The following is a 16232-nucleotide window of genomic DNA, read 5'->3' on the forward strand; positions in this document are numbered from 1 at the left end:
TTTTGGGGAATTATTTTTATCCTTTCAATTGAGACGTCAAATGCCTAAATCACACCAAATCCCAGCAGAGACTCTTGGAACATTCCAACATTAGCAGCCACCCCCCTAAAAACCCCCACAATCACCTCCAAAATGATTAATATTGTGTGGGTGCAACACCAGCAGCTGGATTTCCAGCCATGATCTTGCTCATTTGACAAGGAGAATTCGATTTATTTGTTTCTTCCTTTGTGCCCTGGTGCAGGAGTGAGAGGTCGGAACATTTTGTGAGAGAGTTCTCTAAAGCATGTTGGGTTTTATCACTGAGCCCAATAAACAATGAGGGATAAAAGCTATGCATTAATTTTTCTGGTTTATGCCATGCTTAATAGTGCTCATAACGATCTCTTGGTTCTTTTTTTGCTTTTTTTCCCCCACTTTATCCATCGATGAGGAAGCACTGAGGCACAGGATGGGCTGGCAGGGGGAAGGAAAATGCAAAATACTGGGGGATTTATTAGGGATGGAGGAGCAGAAGGAAGACGCTGGTGCAGAGTCTATCCTGGGGCACACCTGCTCTCTGCTAAGGGAGGTCTCAGTGTGAGGGGTTTTAGGGGAGGTGAAATGGCTTTGACACGTCCATTTAGTTGCCAGCATGACAGTGGGGTTTAATTTCAGAGAGTTCTGCTCTTCCAAGCACACATGCAGTTGTCCAGTGCTCCCTCCAATCCTGAGCAACATTCCTGCCCTGCTCTTCTCCTCACCCCACGGGACCCAGAAAATCCCCCTGATGAAGGTACACCTTCCTGGGCTGTCCCCCACACCCTCTCTGTGCACGGGAATGACACTGCCAGCTCCCAGTGAGGAGCGACCTCCCTGGGCCCCCCAAGCCTTTGGTAGATGCAGAGAGCCCCTGCCATAACCCCACTCATCCAGGACTCCAGGATGAATCCTGGAAGAGCCTTCAGCTGACACAACCAGTCCCTCATAACTCCTCTATCCATGCACAATTCCACACAATTCCGCAGTCCTCCCACTTGGAGCATGTTGGGAACTGGGCACAAGGTGGGAGAACGCCAGTGAGGTCCCTGGGCTGCGTTCTGAAGGTGCTGAGGCAAAGAAAGTTCGAGGAACCCAACCCAAGGGTGGTTATTTCCATTGCAAGATGTCTTTGAGGAACATTTCCCCTATAGTTCATCCTATGGAGCAGCATGGAGAGCCTGCTGGGATCCAAGAACATCACCCAGGGGCAGTCAGAGCAGAAGCAGCCCTGTGGACACCACACACCTGGGTCATTCCAGAGCAATTCCATATAGGCATTTCTGCATGGGGGAGAAGGTGCCAAGCGAAAAATTGGAGGTCTGGGGCATTTGGATGCCCAATGCTGTCCCCTTTCCCCATCCCTCCCTGAGCATTGCTCCCAGGGGCACTGGGACACAGCACTGCCCTGGCAGGACATTCCACATGGAAATACAGCTGGAATCAGCTCTGGGCTCAAACAGATCTCTGGGAAATCAGAGTTTTGGGGTTATTTCTGTATCTCCCACCTCCTGCTGCCAGGAGACAGGTGTCACGCTGTGATGTTACTGTGATAGAACACAGGCTGGAGAACTTCCCAGGCAGCTGGAGCCATAGGATTCCATACTGCTGACTGTCAGGACCAAGAAGCTGGTTGGAGGCAGCCAAGCTGTGAAAAAATAAGTCTAAATGGAGCTGTCGTCACAGGAGACATCCTGTGCTTCTGTCCTGGAGGATCCTGCTTGGTGTGTGCCTTCAGCATCTCCTGACCATCCCAGAGATGATATGGAACCATCTTGGGATGCTGCTGTGGGACCCCCTGCAGACAAAAACGCCCTTGAAGGTTGGCGTAATGAATTCTGGACCACAACATGAAATTTTTCTTCTTAGAGAGCTCTGCTAGCACCAAATCTTTTGCTGACTCTTTCCTCAAGAAGCTATGGGTGATTCTGAGCAGCCATAGTTTCGAGTCAATCTGGTGGGGCAACAATGGGAACTGCCTTGTGAATGGAGAAAAGCTCTTCAGGAAGGAAGTGCTGGGCAGGAGAGGGCCCCAGAAGATCTTTGAAACTGAGTCCATGAGAAGCTTCCTTCTCCAGCTCATGTTCCATGGGTTCTGCAGAATGGAGGGGGATTCTCCCCTGCTGACCTCCATGGAGGAGCTCAGAGCAGTAGCAGCAGCTGGGTCTGCACTGGGAAAAGTACTCCAGCTCCTCCCAACTCAGAGGTTCCGTGGGACACTGACAGGGAGGTTCAAGTTCAGCTAAAATAAGCCTTGACAAGGCTGGAGACTGGATGGGAGCAAATAGCTTTTTTTTGTCTTGGAGTCAGTTACTCTGGACATGCTGAGGGGCCTAGAAACTAGAGGGCTTTGGTTTTCCTCAGCAGTTCTCTGGCTTTTGAAAACCCTACACTTCTCTGCTCCCAAATGCTCAAAACATGAGGGTGGATGTGACTTAACAAAGCTCTGTCCTAACACTTAACTCAGCCAAAGCCTGAGGTGTGAAATGCCAGAGTCCTTTAAACACCATTTTGTCCTTGCTTGTGCCAGCTCCTGGCTCTCCCTTGATTTTCTCCCTCCTCCTTGCAGCAAACAACTCCTTCCCTTTGCCTTTTGCAGCTGCTGTTCTACTCCAACCCCTTTCTCACGAGGGATGACCTGCCCTGTGTCCGGAGGGGGCTGCAGGGTGCTGGGGAAACACAAACCCCCGGGCACTGAGATCCTGGCAAAGCACCCAAGGAAAAGGTGGGATGCTCAACCGGCGGCAGGAGCAGAGGAGGAGGAGGAGGAGGGTGAGGACGCCCAGACATCTCCGAGCAGCAGCTGCACGGTGCCCGAGGCACAGCCCCCTCACGCGAACGGCCCGCAGGCACAGGCACGGCCCCGCCGCAGCCCGCAGGCCGCTCCCGCTCCAGCCGCGGCCGCTCGGCCCCACACGGGCCCCGCACACCCGCACTGCCCACACTCCGCTCCGGGCAGCCAAGCCCGGGGGCTGCGCAGGGGCCCAGGGCTGAGCCGCCCCCGCGCTCCCCTCCTGGCTCGGGATGGCCACGCTGCGGCCCTGGCCGCTGCCCCCCTGCCCCTGCACAGCCAACGCTGCCGGCCTCGGCAGAGCTGCACTGGCCAGAGCAGGGACCACGGGGAGCTTGTGGGGTCATAGAGTAGAAGAGCAGCACAGGAGGAAGCAAGAACACATTGGTGGTTGTTGTCAATAATAAATCTTTTCACATTGCTCTGCAGTGTCACAGTCACTGTTCCACACGCGGCCAGGAGGGCCTTCAGGGACACTGAGGGTCTGGCTCCAGCCCTGCGGTGCCCTTGGCCAAACCCAGCCCGGGGTGACCCAGGGCTCCTCCAGGAGCTGCAGCAGCACCTAGGGCCACTCCAACCACAGCACCCCTCATCACTTGGGGCAGTCCATGCCCCTTCCTCCTCCTACTTGGAGCTGGCCTGGAGGCAGCAGGGCTGCAGGGAGATGATTAGGATTCCCTGCCCATCCCACATTCCAGCTGGGATAACTACAGCCCTGCCAGCCCCAAAAAGCATATCTGAGGGGGAACGGCTGCTCTTTTCACACCCTGAGCTGAGCAAGCCATCATTTGGGATCCCAAACTCCCCCCAGCCATAGTGAGATGCAGCCTCCCTCCTGCAGCACTTCCACACAAAGCTGCGGAGGCTTTTAAAGCTTTCTGTGGGCACCCACAATGTGACAAACAAAGGAAAAAAAGAAATTCAGTGGATCTGGAGGGTCTTTTCCCCACTCAAGTCTGTGGACAAGCATGTGGAACAGGACAGGGCTCCAGGAGCTGCAGGTCAGAGGAGGAGGATCTGCTTGGAGGACACGAAGGGCTTCATGGAGGCCTCCAGCGCTGCCCTGTAGTCCTGAAGCGGGACCTCGGTGCAGGCTGGCGCCGTGAGCTGTCCCCTGCGGATGAGCTGGCACAGGGCGTCCATCATCGCAGCCACGCTCTCCTGGTCTGCACAGGAAGGAGGGAGCTCTCACTGTGCCATGCAGGGCCATCCACCACCCCTGGGAACACCCGCCCGAGGCCGTACAGGGTCCCTGGGTGTGACATGCCCCAGCTCAGACATGTGGGATGAGCCAAGAGCCCCTGCCTGAGGCCAGCACCAGTGTCTCAGACATGTGGGATGAGCCAAGAGCCCCTGCCTGAGGCCAGCACCAGTGTCTCAGACATGTGGGATGAGCCAAGAGCCCCTGCCTGAGAACAGCACCAGTGTCTCAGCACCCTGGTGATGCCTTTAGTTTTAGCTTTCATATTTTCCAGATTCTGTCCTGCATTAGTAACTCTGAACTTCATATAAAGTGTCAGCAAGTTCTCACAGTTCTGTCAGACAGAACAATCTGTTTCCAGCCCCAGAACCAAGGACACCGCTGCAGCTTCAGGCCCAAAAAGTGCAAACAGGGAACTGAGGAGAGCAAACTGGGAGGATGGGACTGTAATTGGACAATTAACCCCAATATAGAAATGGACCAAAACTTATAGAAGTGTGAAAACTCGTGACCCATCATCCATCTTCTTGGGTGTACCCTCGGCTGGGCTTTGTACTGCCCAAGGTGTGTCCTTTGAAGGAAGCCTTTTAATGAATCCCTACTTTATTCCTTTAACACTGTCCAGCCTCTGTTCTAGGGAGCCTCTCAAGGCATCACTGGGACAAGAGAGATGGCTCAGTGAGTGGGAGTGAGGATAGTGCTGGGTGGGGTTTGTCCCCGCTCCCATGCCCAGCAGGGGGACAGACCCTCAGCCCCCTGGCTCAGGTCCCTCAGCCCCCCAGCTCAGGTCTCTCATCCCCCCAGCTCAGGTCTCTCATCCCCCCAGCTCAGGTCCTTCATCCCCCCCGGCTCAGGTCCCTCATCCCCCTAGCTCAGGTCCCTCAGCTCCCCCGGCTCAGGTCCCTCACCCGCCTGGCTCACCCTGTGCGTGGTCCTTCCGCCACTGCGTCATCCAGAACCCACGGAGCCGCACGTCCCGGAAGATGAAGGCACTCTGTGGAATGTATGACACCTATGTGTCCTCCTGGTACCCAGCAACACTCCTATGTCCCCTTGTGCAAATGACACTGGTGTCCCCTTGTGCATCCAGTGACTCCCATGTCCCCTCACACAGGCAGTGACACGTGTGTGTCCCCTCCCAGTGCGACAGTGGTGGAAAGTGGCAGTAAGGCCCCTTGTTAGAGCTCCCATTTTTGAGCCAGGGATGTGGAGAGGTGACTCCAGGGATGCAGAGAGGTGTGGAGTCAGGGCAGGTTTGATGCTCAGCACCTGCGGGATCATTTACCCCCTGGAATTTTTTGGGAGCCCAAATCCTCCATATAAAAGCCAAGAGCCCAGCAGTGGATGCAGCTTGTCCTGTGACAGACCCCATCAGGCAAAAAAAAAGGCTGGAGGGTCTCAGTCTGCACCTGGGGAGAGCCAGGGCCCACAGTACTGAGGGGATGGGGATATGCAGTGGAGCACAGGACAGTAAGGAGGGACATCCCCAGTACTCACCACAGGCACCATCACAGGCTGCTTTGCCATCCCCCCATAGGTGACCATGGTCCCCTTGGGCCTGGAGTAGGAAAGGGGTATTGGGTTAGGTGGTCCCAAAAGGGCAGCTCTGAGTTGCCACCTCCTCCTCTGCTGTCCCCAACCCCCCTGGGGCTGTCCTTACACCCAGGGCTCCCCAGTTACCCCTCAGACCCCACTTCCCAGGCTCTCTTCTTGCTTCCATGCACCATTAGCTGAATTTGCAGCTCAGCACACCAGTTACACCTGGCCAGGACTTGGGGGACCTTCACAACTGGACCCCAACTACCCCCAGCAGCATGAGACTTCAAATCACTGTTGTTACCCAAAACCACTTTTCCATTCATCTTCCCTCTCCAAAAGTTCAACAGACTCCAGAGCAGGACCCTCTATTGCCAGTTTCTGTCCCCAAGCTTGTGCCCAAGCCACCACCCAGCCAAACTTACTGCAGATGCCGCAGCATCTCTGTGGTGCTTTTGCCTCCGACGCAGTTCAGGGCGAGCCGGGGCTTCGGGATGCTCTGCAAGGGTTTATGACAAAGGTTCCCAAACTTTATGGCTTCTTTAGGGGATGGGACCATGGTTCTTGATAAACCAAGCATTAACCTCAACATTTACCTGAGGGCTGCTGAGAGTAGTAGAGCTAAAATCTGTCAGAATCAAGGAACAGCTGGGGTTGGAAGGGACTCATTTCAATCCCCTGCCATGTGCAGAAGACACCTTCAGCTAGACCAGGCTGCTTCAAGCCCAATCTGATTGGAACCAAAATCTGTGATCCTTCCCTTGTGGCAGCAGCAAAATCCCTCCACTACCAGGGCTAAATCCTGATCTAGAGAGAATTTGTCCTTCCCACCATCCCTGCATTTCTCCCCAGTGCTGAACAGCAGCAACAGCCCTGGACCATCTCTCAGTGGGATCAGCACTGAGGTACCTTAAATATATCTTTCATCTCTGGCTTTCTCAGCATCTCCTCTGTGACAACATGGTCAGCACCCAGGGCCATCAGCCTCTCCACCAGTTTTGGGAGATCAGGTCTGGGGAGGGAAAAAGGAGATAAAAAGGACTAAATGAGCCAGGAAGCAGAGTACCCCCTTCTCCTTCCTTCTGCTTCGACGTTGCGTGGGGACAACAGGGAAGAAGCTGGAGAACAACTTGGAGGAGGAAACGGGAGAAAATCCTGGGTTCGATGGGCAGGATGAGCAGATCCAGCTCCCAAACTTGCTCCTCCCCAGAGGACCCACCTGTCCCTCACCACATTGATGCTCTTGATGCCGGAGGCCCTGGCGATCTGGATGACGGCCTGGCCCACACCGCTGTTGGCGGCGTTCTGGATGACGGAGTCACCTGGATGTGAATAAACCCAGATTCCCACTGCGGAGGCAGCCAGGAAATCCGTGTGGAATTGCTCCCTCATGGCAGGGCCATACCAGGTGCCAGGCTTTCGAAGTCGGCCAGCAGACGGAACGCCGTGCAGGGGTTGACGCTCAGAGTGGCAGCACAGAGCACAGGGATGTCATTGGGCACCTTCAGCAGCATCTCCTCAGGGAACACTCCCCGTGTCCGCCACGTCCCTGGGAACAGCAGCACCACAGGCACAGCCACAGCAGGGGGAAAGCAAAGGAAAACCATCAGCTCACACTGTAGCCTTGGCTCTGGCAGCATTGCATGCTTGGGAACCAGCTACAGCCTGGAGAGAGAATTATATAATGGGTTCCCATATGGGTAGAGTCAAAATGCTCTAAGAGGCAAGGAATGGATTCCTCACTGCCTGCCAAGATTTATCACCCAGAAAAGCCTAATCATTTCCTAGAGGGATAATGGGACTGGGGGTCCCTGGGTATGTGTGCAGAGATAATGGAAATACTCTCCATCCTATGGATGAGCCCATATATTCCAAGCCAATTCAGCAAGCTTTACTCCCTCTATGCTTATATCCAATTTAACCCTCTATCATCTATTTACAGCATTTTTATGCTTAAAAATACACCAATTGGCTCTTAACTCTATAGTTTTCCTTCTCTCATTTAGCAAAACGTCTTTTAAGAGGACATAGGCAAAGAACAAGCTGTGACACTAAACCACAACCAGCAAATATCAGACCATTGGCATTTTGGAGGAGCATGGGAGACATTTGTTGGGAAATAAATTCCCACACTTTCCCAGCAGAGCATTATTAAAGAGAAAACTACAGTGAGAGGCCACCGTGACCTTGCCCGTGTGAAATGTTTCATCCCAGGTCTTTAGGGAAGCTCTAAGCTGATGGGACAAAACGTAGCTGTTTCCAGAGAAACACAGATTGCTGCAATGCTTTATAATAGCACAGACATCCCATAAAGGGTCTATGCTACAGAAAAGAAGATTATTGCTAAAATTAAGTTTGACATAAGGAATGGCATTGCCACTACTCCATTCCAGGTGTTCTAGGGTGCATGGTAAGTCCTGTGCACAGAAACCCCTTCCCTGGGGACCCCCATCCTTCTTGAGAACCTTCCCGTGTCTGTGGAGGATGAGCAGCATCACTTGCTGGGGCTGGGCAGCAGGAACTGAGTTTGCTTTTAAAAAATACATTAAAAATAAAATAAAAATAAATTAGTTAATTTAAAAGAAAAATGGGTGGTAAAAATAAACCAAGACAAACAGTTAAGAAATAATTCCATCAATTATCTCAACTGTCTCATTATGATTGGTCTCACATGGCACTAAACGGGCTCCAACTCCTGCTTCCCTCACCCAGCATTCCCTAATGGAATTTTGTTCCCCGTTTTGAGTCCCGTCCCATCAGATGTAATTGCCCCAAGTGCAGGGGCTCATGGCTCTACCCACGTCCTGCAAAGACAGTGCTTTGGAGAGCTGTGTTTTTGCTTTGGAACCCCCAAAATCCCCACAGCAGCTCACACAGGAGCCGACCATGGGTTTGCTCTCTGGATAAGCCTGGGCACCCTGCATGGGCTCCAGCACCCCAAAAATCCCCTGGGAAGATGCTTTGCTGGAGGGTGAGCAAGGACCCAGCAGTGCCGAGGATGAACTCACCGAGTCCGGTGTCCGCGGGGATGACCCAGTCCCCAGGTTTCAGAGCCGTCACACGGCGCCCAGCCTCCAGCACCTCCCCGACACCTTCGTTCCCCCCCACGGCTGGCAGCGGCGACAGGAGGGCGTAGGTCCCTGCAGGGAAGCTGGAGGTGAGCTGGAGACCCCCTCATACCCCAAAATCCCCACGCCAGGAGCCATCTCTGAACCCTCCGAGACAGGAGCTGGGTTTGAAGATCCTCATGGGTCCCTTCCAGCTCAGAGCATCCTGCAAGAACCAGCGTGCAAAGTTTTACTCCAACACACTACCTTGGATCATGTTGATGTCGGCAGGATTGATGGGGGCTGCCAACATCTTGACATGGACATCGCAGTCCCCCAGCTTAGGCACTTCCAGATCCTTCAGTCTGAACAGGGAGACAAAGGAAAAGGGCATTAACACCAGTTTGCTGATGTCTTCTGTGCTGTGGCTGAAGCTGGAGGGTGCCTGTATCACCTACACACCCTACTTAAATTAACAGCACTGTACACCCCACCCCATCAAAAAAATCAGATTTCTGTTACACAAAAGGACAGATTTTTGGAGGAGGCTGCCAAAAGCCAACCGCCCAAAACAATCCCATGTCACTAAGCCCAGTGTTGCTCACTAAACTTAAGAAACTCAGCAGGTTGTGTAAAAAAGCTGCGGTTTTGGCTGGGGATTTTATGGCTCATCCTGCCCCACTTGAGCTTTATGGGAACCCGGGGTATTTCTGGAAATCTGTGAAAAAAGGAGAAATCACAAAGCACAAAGTAAGACCAGTCTTGCATAAGCAATGGGGTGAAAACAGCAAACCTCAGGAAGTAGCCGTGGTGACAAGCACCATTGCACAACTAAATGATAATTTGGAAAAGCAACACTCCTTCTCCAAAAAACCAGGGGATTGGTGTCTGGATGCACCTGGATAATGTATCAGCATGAACTGAGCTGGTTCAAGAGGGGCAGCAAAAGTTCAAAATCTCCTCCCTTGAAAAAAAAGGCCTAAACTCCACTAAACTACAACTTTCTCCTATCCAGGATTTTTGATGCTAAGCATCAGCAGTTTTCCCAAAAAATGCTTGTGATGCTGCTTTGGTTCCTAAATTGAGACCTCAAAGGGAAGACCCATCAATGGGATGCAACCCAGGGTGAAGTTGGTGCACAGTGATGCTGAGGCTCGGACCTCCCCCCCTCCAAATTAAGCAAGAATGGGCTTTTTGAGAAAAACACGAGGTTTAAGGCCAATTGACAGAGCAGCAGCAGGTGGGTGGGGGGATATGGAGGCATCACCCCAGCATCCACCTGCGAGACCATGGCACCAGGAAAACACTGGGGCATCCCAGCGTCCTCCTGTCCCCCTGCGTGTTCAGGGGTCCCACGGGGAGCTGCAACCCATCCCCACCTGGGGTGCGCAAGTCCTGACCCCCCTGCACTGCACCCCCAAAGCAGCCCTGCAGCACCCCAAAACCTCACTGCACCCCCACTCCTCTCTGCACGCCTGCAGCCCCGCTCCAGATCTCTGCCCAACTGTGCCCCCCAGCCCCGGCCCTGCACCCGCACCCCCTCCCCGCAATGCCCCCCACACTCACACCCACCCCACTCCCGCACCCCCTGTAATGCACGCCCGCGTCCCGCCCTTACTGCACGACGGCTGCGGGCTCCCCGTGCCGCTCATAGAGCAGCCCGAGCGGAGGGGTCCCCGCCGTGGCCGATCGCGCCCGCACCGGGGGGCTGCGAACCGGGGGGGTCCGAAGCAGGGGGCTCAGCGTTTGCGGGGTCCGCGCCAGGGGGGTCAGCATTTGCGGGGTCCGAAGCAGGGGGGTCAGCGTTTGCGGGGTCCGCGCCAGGGGGGTCAGCATTTGCGGGGTCCGAGCCAGGGGGGTCAGCGTTTGCGGGGTCCGCGCCCCGCGCAGCACCCGCGCTGCCGCTCGCTGCATTCGCCGCCACTCGGCTGCGCTCGGCTGAACTCGGCACTTCTCGGCGCTCCCCGGCTGAGCCCGGCGCCGCCGCCGGTGACACTCGGGTTGGCCCCGCCCCCTGGCGGCCCCGCCCCGGGCCTTAAGGCGGCGCGGCCACTCGGCCCCACGCCCGCTTCCCGCGGGTTTGTCCCCAAACCGCTCCGAAGTTTTTAACCGGGGCCGCGTCTGCCAGCCCAGCTCTCTGTGCCACGGGCATCGGCGATGGGCACGGCAGCGTCTCGGTCCGCGTGGTGCCTGGATCATGGAATCATGCGGGCTGGAAAGCGCCTCCAGGATGGTCGCTGTGAGACCCCCGGGATCCCTGGCACTGCCGGGCAGGCTGGACGGGGCTTGGAGCAGCCTGGGACAGGGGAGCTGGCCCTGCCATGGCAGGGGTGCAATGGGATGAGCTTGAAGAGCTCTTCCATGGTTTTGTGATTTTGGGGAGAAAAATCCCTTTTCTCTGCTTTATTACCCGGTGCCTTCCAGCTGCTCTGTCTGGGATCGAAACGCTCCCGGCAGGGAGAGCTGCAGGGAAGTGTTCGTCAGATTGTTATTTAAAACAACAGATGCCTGACACGAGTGGTGAGAAAAAAATTCCCGATAGTACTTTAATTCAATGTTTCGTATAATTATCTTGAAGGAAAGGTCTCATTTAGTCTTCCAATTAAAACTGACTAGATTAGAGGGGGAAAAGAGAAGCAGAGGCTCCTGCCTTCCCGATAGACCTGTCACAGAGAGTTGCTTTGCAAAGGATTGATATCCAGGAGAGGATCAGCCCCACAGATTCCTCCTGGGTCATCACCGATCGTCCTGAGACTGTCCCCTTTCCAGTGATCCAGCACAGACACTGGTGGGCACTAAAACCAGGCCAGGTGCTCAGGGAAGGATCTCTGCAGTCCCCGGTGACCCAGCCCTAAGGCTGTCATGATCCTAAATGGAAGATTTAGTCAAGCTGCCTGATAGTTCACATCATTTTTTTTTACAAAAAAGGAAAACAACATATTCTTTGGAGTGTGAATTCAGATTCAAGATGAAGGAAAAGTTCGGGTTTGGAAAAAACTCTGTTCCAAAGTGCTGGTGACAGGTTTTCTGCCTTTTCTGGGGTATGATTTGCTTTTGGGGGTGCCTCAGAGGGCTCAGGGTTGTTCCCACCAGAACCTCTGTAACAGCACAGGTGAGAGAGAGAGAAAAAGAACTTTTCTCACTAACTTCTTCAGTTTATAAGGAGCCTTGAGGTCACTTGTAGGTGGATGTAAAAGTCTCCCATGTGATGGCACTGCAAGGACAGCACTCAGAGGACAAAACAGCCTTTTCCCACCTGGTTTGTGGTCCTGGGCACATCCAGGTCCTGGCAGCACCTCCACCTCCAGGCAGGAAGGGGCCTCCCCAACTGCCTCCAGCATGGCTGGACATTTCAGTCATTTAATAATTTTAATTTAATCACAGCAATAAAATAATGGGATTTTAATAACCTCAAAACCTACAGCTTTCCAAGGACACCAGGAATGCCTCAGATATTTTGTGTTTAGGGGGGATGCATGAGCAATCCGTGGTGGAGGAATTGTGTCCATGCTCTGCCCCGCATGGCAAAGGGTTAATCACTAATTGCAGAAGCCAAATGAGAGGCCTCTCCATCCCCTTGCAAACGTGTGCACCCGCAAATCAGAGCTGGCAGACGATTTATGATTATTTTGTTAATGTTTCTCCTGTAACAAGCACCATTTCCGCATGATTAATGACTACTTCATATCCTGGAATTGCACTTTTTTATAGGAGTGTTGCATGAAAATCCACTTTGCAGTTGAGGGCTTAGGAGTGGGTGGGCAGAGGAGGAAGAGGAGATGATTTCCCAGCACCTGGTGGGGGGAAGGAGTGCTGTCCTCTGCTCCTCTCTGCTTTAACCCCTGTTATTGTTCATGAGCTCAGATTTATCACAGTATCATGATTTATGCAGCCATCGATTAATTGGAGTTGTTCACACTTGGGCACGACTGGAAAGCAAAAGTGCTGCTGATAAGGTGGAATTTGTTCCTGCAGCCGTGAGGGGATGCAGGGTGGGAACAAGCACTTTTGTGACACCAGGGTGGCATTTGCTGGGATTTCATCCCTAAATCCTGTTGTGGACAGAGATTTTATCTCCTGGTTTAGAGGAGTTGAGCCAGCAGGTTCAGCCTGACCCCAGGAGCCTCATGTGGACTGTGCTGCCTCCAGCTCTCCCAGTGCTTAATTAAGTTAATGTGGAATTATTAATTAACTGCTTATAAGACTGACACCCCTTTTAATTAAAGGGAATAATAATTTATTGCCTTTTCCCTTTTTGGTGGAGAAATGGAAAGTGTGTCTGCTTTGCTTAGGAAAAAAATAAGAAAGCTGAGGCTGGAGAGATTTCTGGGAAGGGCTTCTGAGGGGGGATTTTGATCTTGCATCTCAGTGGCTGTCCCAGGGCAGCCAGATGTGGTCCAAGCCCTGCTGGATCCCCTGGACATCAGGTCAGGAGGCTGGGCTGGGATTTCAGGGCTGCGATGCACCAAAAGGACAAGGCTTGTGAAACAACCTGCAAAATAACTTCTGTATCCAGGCAGAGAAGGGGATGCTCAGAATCCCCCATGGGGGAAGGCAGCAGAGGGGCTGCCCCGGCCCTCGAGCACTGAGCTCCTGTGTCCCCAGACCCTTCTCCTTCTTCCCAGTCACTGCAGCCACCATCCTGCTCCTGTGTCCATTGCAGGCTCCTGGGGCCAGTCCCTCCCCATCTCCTGCATTTTTTAATGCTTAAGAACTGCTCAGCTGGTTATTTTCCCATTTTGAGCCTCATTCCCCCAAACCCAGCACTGCTGGCAGAGCCCCATTGCTCTGACATCAGTCGCTTTTTATTAGACTTGCCTGAATCTTTGAATGGAAAACACATTGTCCTTAAAGATCTGCTTTGCATAATCCTTGGTTTATCCCCGAATCCCTCATTTAACATCTCTGATGGAGCTGGACAATCCCATAAACTATTGAATTCTTAACACCTCAAAACGTGTGCCTGATGCTCCCAGCTCCACATGGAGATGAGGGCAGTGGGATGGGATGCCCACAGAGGTTTTGTTTTTTAAGCACATTGATTTTATATAATATATCTGAGGCTGTTTCTTGCCTCTCTGATTTTTTATTAATCCCCCTTTAAGTTGTTTCATTGTCAGATAATTAAGAAAAAATGTCTAGGAAGAAACAGGACGCTCAGTGGCGAATGGAGAATTGATGAGTTCTGATCCTCTGCCAAGGAGATGAACAAGGAGGATTCAGCTCCAGCCATAAATAAGGAAGGAGAGGGAGATGCTGAGAGGATCCAGCTGTGCTGGGGCATCGTCCTTGCTTGCTCCTTGCTTTTCCCATCACGGTTTTTTCCCATGCTGCCAGTATTCGGGTTGTGCAGGGGAGCTGGTCCATCCCTGGACTTTCAGGGTGATAGATGCAAAAATCATCCTGTTCAGGCATTTTTCCAGCTTGGGACAGTGCAGGAACTGGTCTGGAGGGTTGGTGTTTGGGAGGTGACTCAGAACTGAGGTGTGATGTCCACAGGGCATCATCCAGCTGGATGAGGAAGAGCACGGCCGAGGTGGGGAGGGGAGATGCTGCTTTTGGGCCCCATGTTGCCACAATGGCACCCAGAGGCATCATCCCAAGTGATTTGGCAGGGAAGATCTCTTGGAACGGCTTGAAAAGCTGCCCAGGTGAAGAAAGGGACCAAATTAGTGTCTTTTATCTTTTTTTAACTGCATTTTAACTTCTCATTTTCTTTCTCTTCTCTGTAGACCTGAAATTTCCCCATCATTGCAGGAAATTGTTAGCATGAACAATTATTTGGGAAAAGAACTGATGGATGTCTGGGTTCTGTCCATTCCTGAGCCAGTTGGTTTTGTTTGTTCCCATGAAATGCCCGATGAACTCTTTTTGTCACAAACTGCCGAGCACATCCTTTCCCCAATGGGGTTTGGAAAGACACCAAAGCAGAGCTGCTGATGCTCAGAGGAGAGCAAACTAGAGAGAGGAGAGCTAGCACTTCTCCTGTACATAAAACTGAACAAAACAAACCCAAACAAGATGTAAAACCAAATGTAAAATGATAATAAATAAATGTTGGATGTGATATTGTTCCCTAGTTTCCTTGCAGTTGGATTTTAAAAGGAGCTGGTTGCACAGCCAGCTCTGTGCTCAGGCTCTAGCCTGTCAGCACTGAGACATGATTATGAGAAATTTGAGCAATAGCCAAACCTCAGGTCTGAAAATAAATGACATTTGTGATTTTGGATGTGATCAGAGACACAAAATACCTCAGCTGATTTACATTCCCCCTCAAGAAAACCTCCATCCTGAGGCAATACCAAAGGAGCAGCACAAAGAGCTTTGGTGTAGAACTGCTTGGGTTCAATGCCTTGGTTCTGGTTAGTTTTTAATCGTCATTTTCTTGCAAGGTTTAGGGATGGGCAAATCCATGCAGCTGGAATGGCAGCTGGGCTGGGTGAAGTGCTGAGCAGATGGTCAGATGGGTGGTGCATGGTACTGTGGTACATTTTGGGGTTAAAAGCAGTCTGCGAAATTCCAGGAGCATTTATGATGCTCCCAAACACCTCCAAAAGCAGGGAAGGGGATGCACCAACTGGACTGGAATGGACACTTGTGTCCCTGGTAATGTGATTTTTAACTGTTTATGTAGTAGTTCCAGGATAGGGACCACACGGTGATGCAGAGCTATTCCTGCATTTCTACCCCACACTCACAGAGGTCTTTCCAGGAATTAAAAAAAAAAAAAAAAAAAAAGACAAAAATGAGCTGAAGGGAGATAAATAAGCCCACAACAAGGTGACATGGAGGAAACATTTGGGCTTTTCCTGCACAGGTGGCCAGGAAGCAGCTGTGGCTCCAGGTGCCATGGGTGCAGCCCCAGGAGCATCACAGTGAGCCCAGAGGTGACACTGCTGGTGCTGGTGTCCCCATGTCTGTCATACTCCAGAGAGGACAGAAATGGGAGGGTTTAGGGGGGTAGCAGAGGGGGAACAAGCAGAGTCCTAGTAATTGTTGGGGTTTTAAATTCTGCAGTGGAGCTGCTGCCTTGAGCTGTTCCTTGCCAGCCCAGGAGGGAGGCCCTGGGGGTTTGCATCCCTCTAAGGGAGTCCTTGTAAAACCCACTGGGAGAGTTGGTGGCACAGGAAGGTCAGTCAGGGCTGGCCAGGACAGTGGTGGCCTGCAGGGCCCACCCAGGGCTCCCAGCAGGCTCCAGAGCATCTCCCACAGGGGCTGGGATGCTGCTGTGTGCAGGGGCTGCAGGGGATGCTGCTGTGGGCTGGGCTGGATGCTCCACCTGCAGATCTGGGGACATTGCATAGAGCTCTTGGGAAATGCAGGGACAGCTTGAGACATCTCTTTCTGAGATGAAAAGCAAAGTTTCTCCTTGGAATTAGTACCCAGGGTGAGAAAAGAGCAGTTTGCTGGATGCAAGTGGTCCGAGGATTCAGCCACATGTGGGACATTCATGAGGTTGTGCCACCCAGCACTCAAAAAAAGTTGGAGCAACACCCGGGTGAGGATTTAGCTCTGTATGTTGGCACTGATCCTTGGGCTTCCCAATTCCCCGTGGAGAAACCCCCCGTGCCCTTTGAGCCCAAACCAAGAGGTGGCTTGGTGAAAGGTTGAGTCTTAAATAACATCTTCTAACGCCTTG

At 52.6% G+C, this 16232-nt stretch overlaps 1 protein-coding gene across 1 annotated transcript; it reads right to left on the reverse strand.

The window, feature by feature from the left end:
- Nucleotides 1-189: 189 nt before the first annotated feature.
- Nucleotides 190-10585, reverse strand: MECR (mitochondrial trans-2-enoyl-CoA reductase). The gene is made up of 10 exons (XM_064398132.1): nucleotides 10212-10585; nucleotides 8861-8958; nucleotides 8555-8686; nucleotides 6952-7095; nucleotides 6766-6868; nucleotides 6456-6558; nucleotides 5972-6045; nucleotides 5508-5568; nucleotides 4932-5004; nucleotides 190-3975 (listed from the first exon to the last, which is right to left on the reverse strand). The coding sequence occupies exons 1-10, from the start codon at nucleotides 10505-10507 to the stop codon at nucleotides 3812-3814; spliced, it is 1248 nt and encodes a 415-aa protein (XP_064254202.1). The 5' UTR covers nucleotides 10508-10585; the 3' UTR covers nucleotides 190-3811.
- Nucleotides 10586-16232: the final 5647 nt, after the last annotated feature.

Source organism: Passer domesticus, chromosome 24, assembly GCF_036417665.1.
Source record: "Passer domesticus isolate bPasDom1 chromosome 24, bPasDom1.hap1, whole genome shotgun sequence".
Taxonomy (NCBI): Eukaryota; Metazoa; Chordata; class Aves; order Passeriformes; family Passeridae; genus Passer; species Passer domesticus.

What these genes read in the sequence shown, in the direction of transcription:
- MECR (XM_064398132.1), bottom strand. Translation starts at nt 10,507, where the DNA reads ATGCAGCGAGCGGCAGCGCGGGTGCTGCGCGGGGCGCGGACCCCGCAA. An exon ending in GAGCCCGCAGCCGTCGTGCA is followed by an intron (nt 8,959 to 10,211) that starts GTAAGGGCGGGA and finishes CTCCCTGTTCAG; the next exon opens with ACTGAAGGATCTGGAAGTGC. An exon ending in CTTCGAAAGCCTGGCACCTG is followed by an intron (nt 6,869 to 6,951) that starts GTATGGCCCTGC and finishes ATTCACATCCAG; the next exon opens with GTGACTCCGTCATCCAGAAC.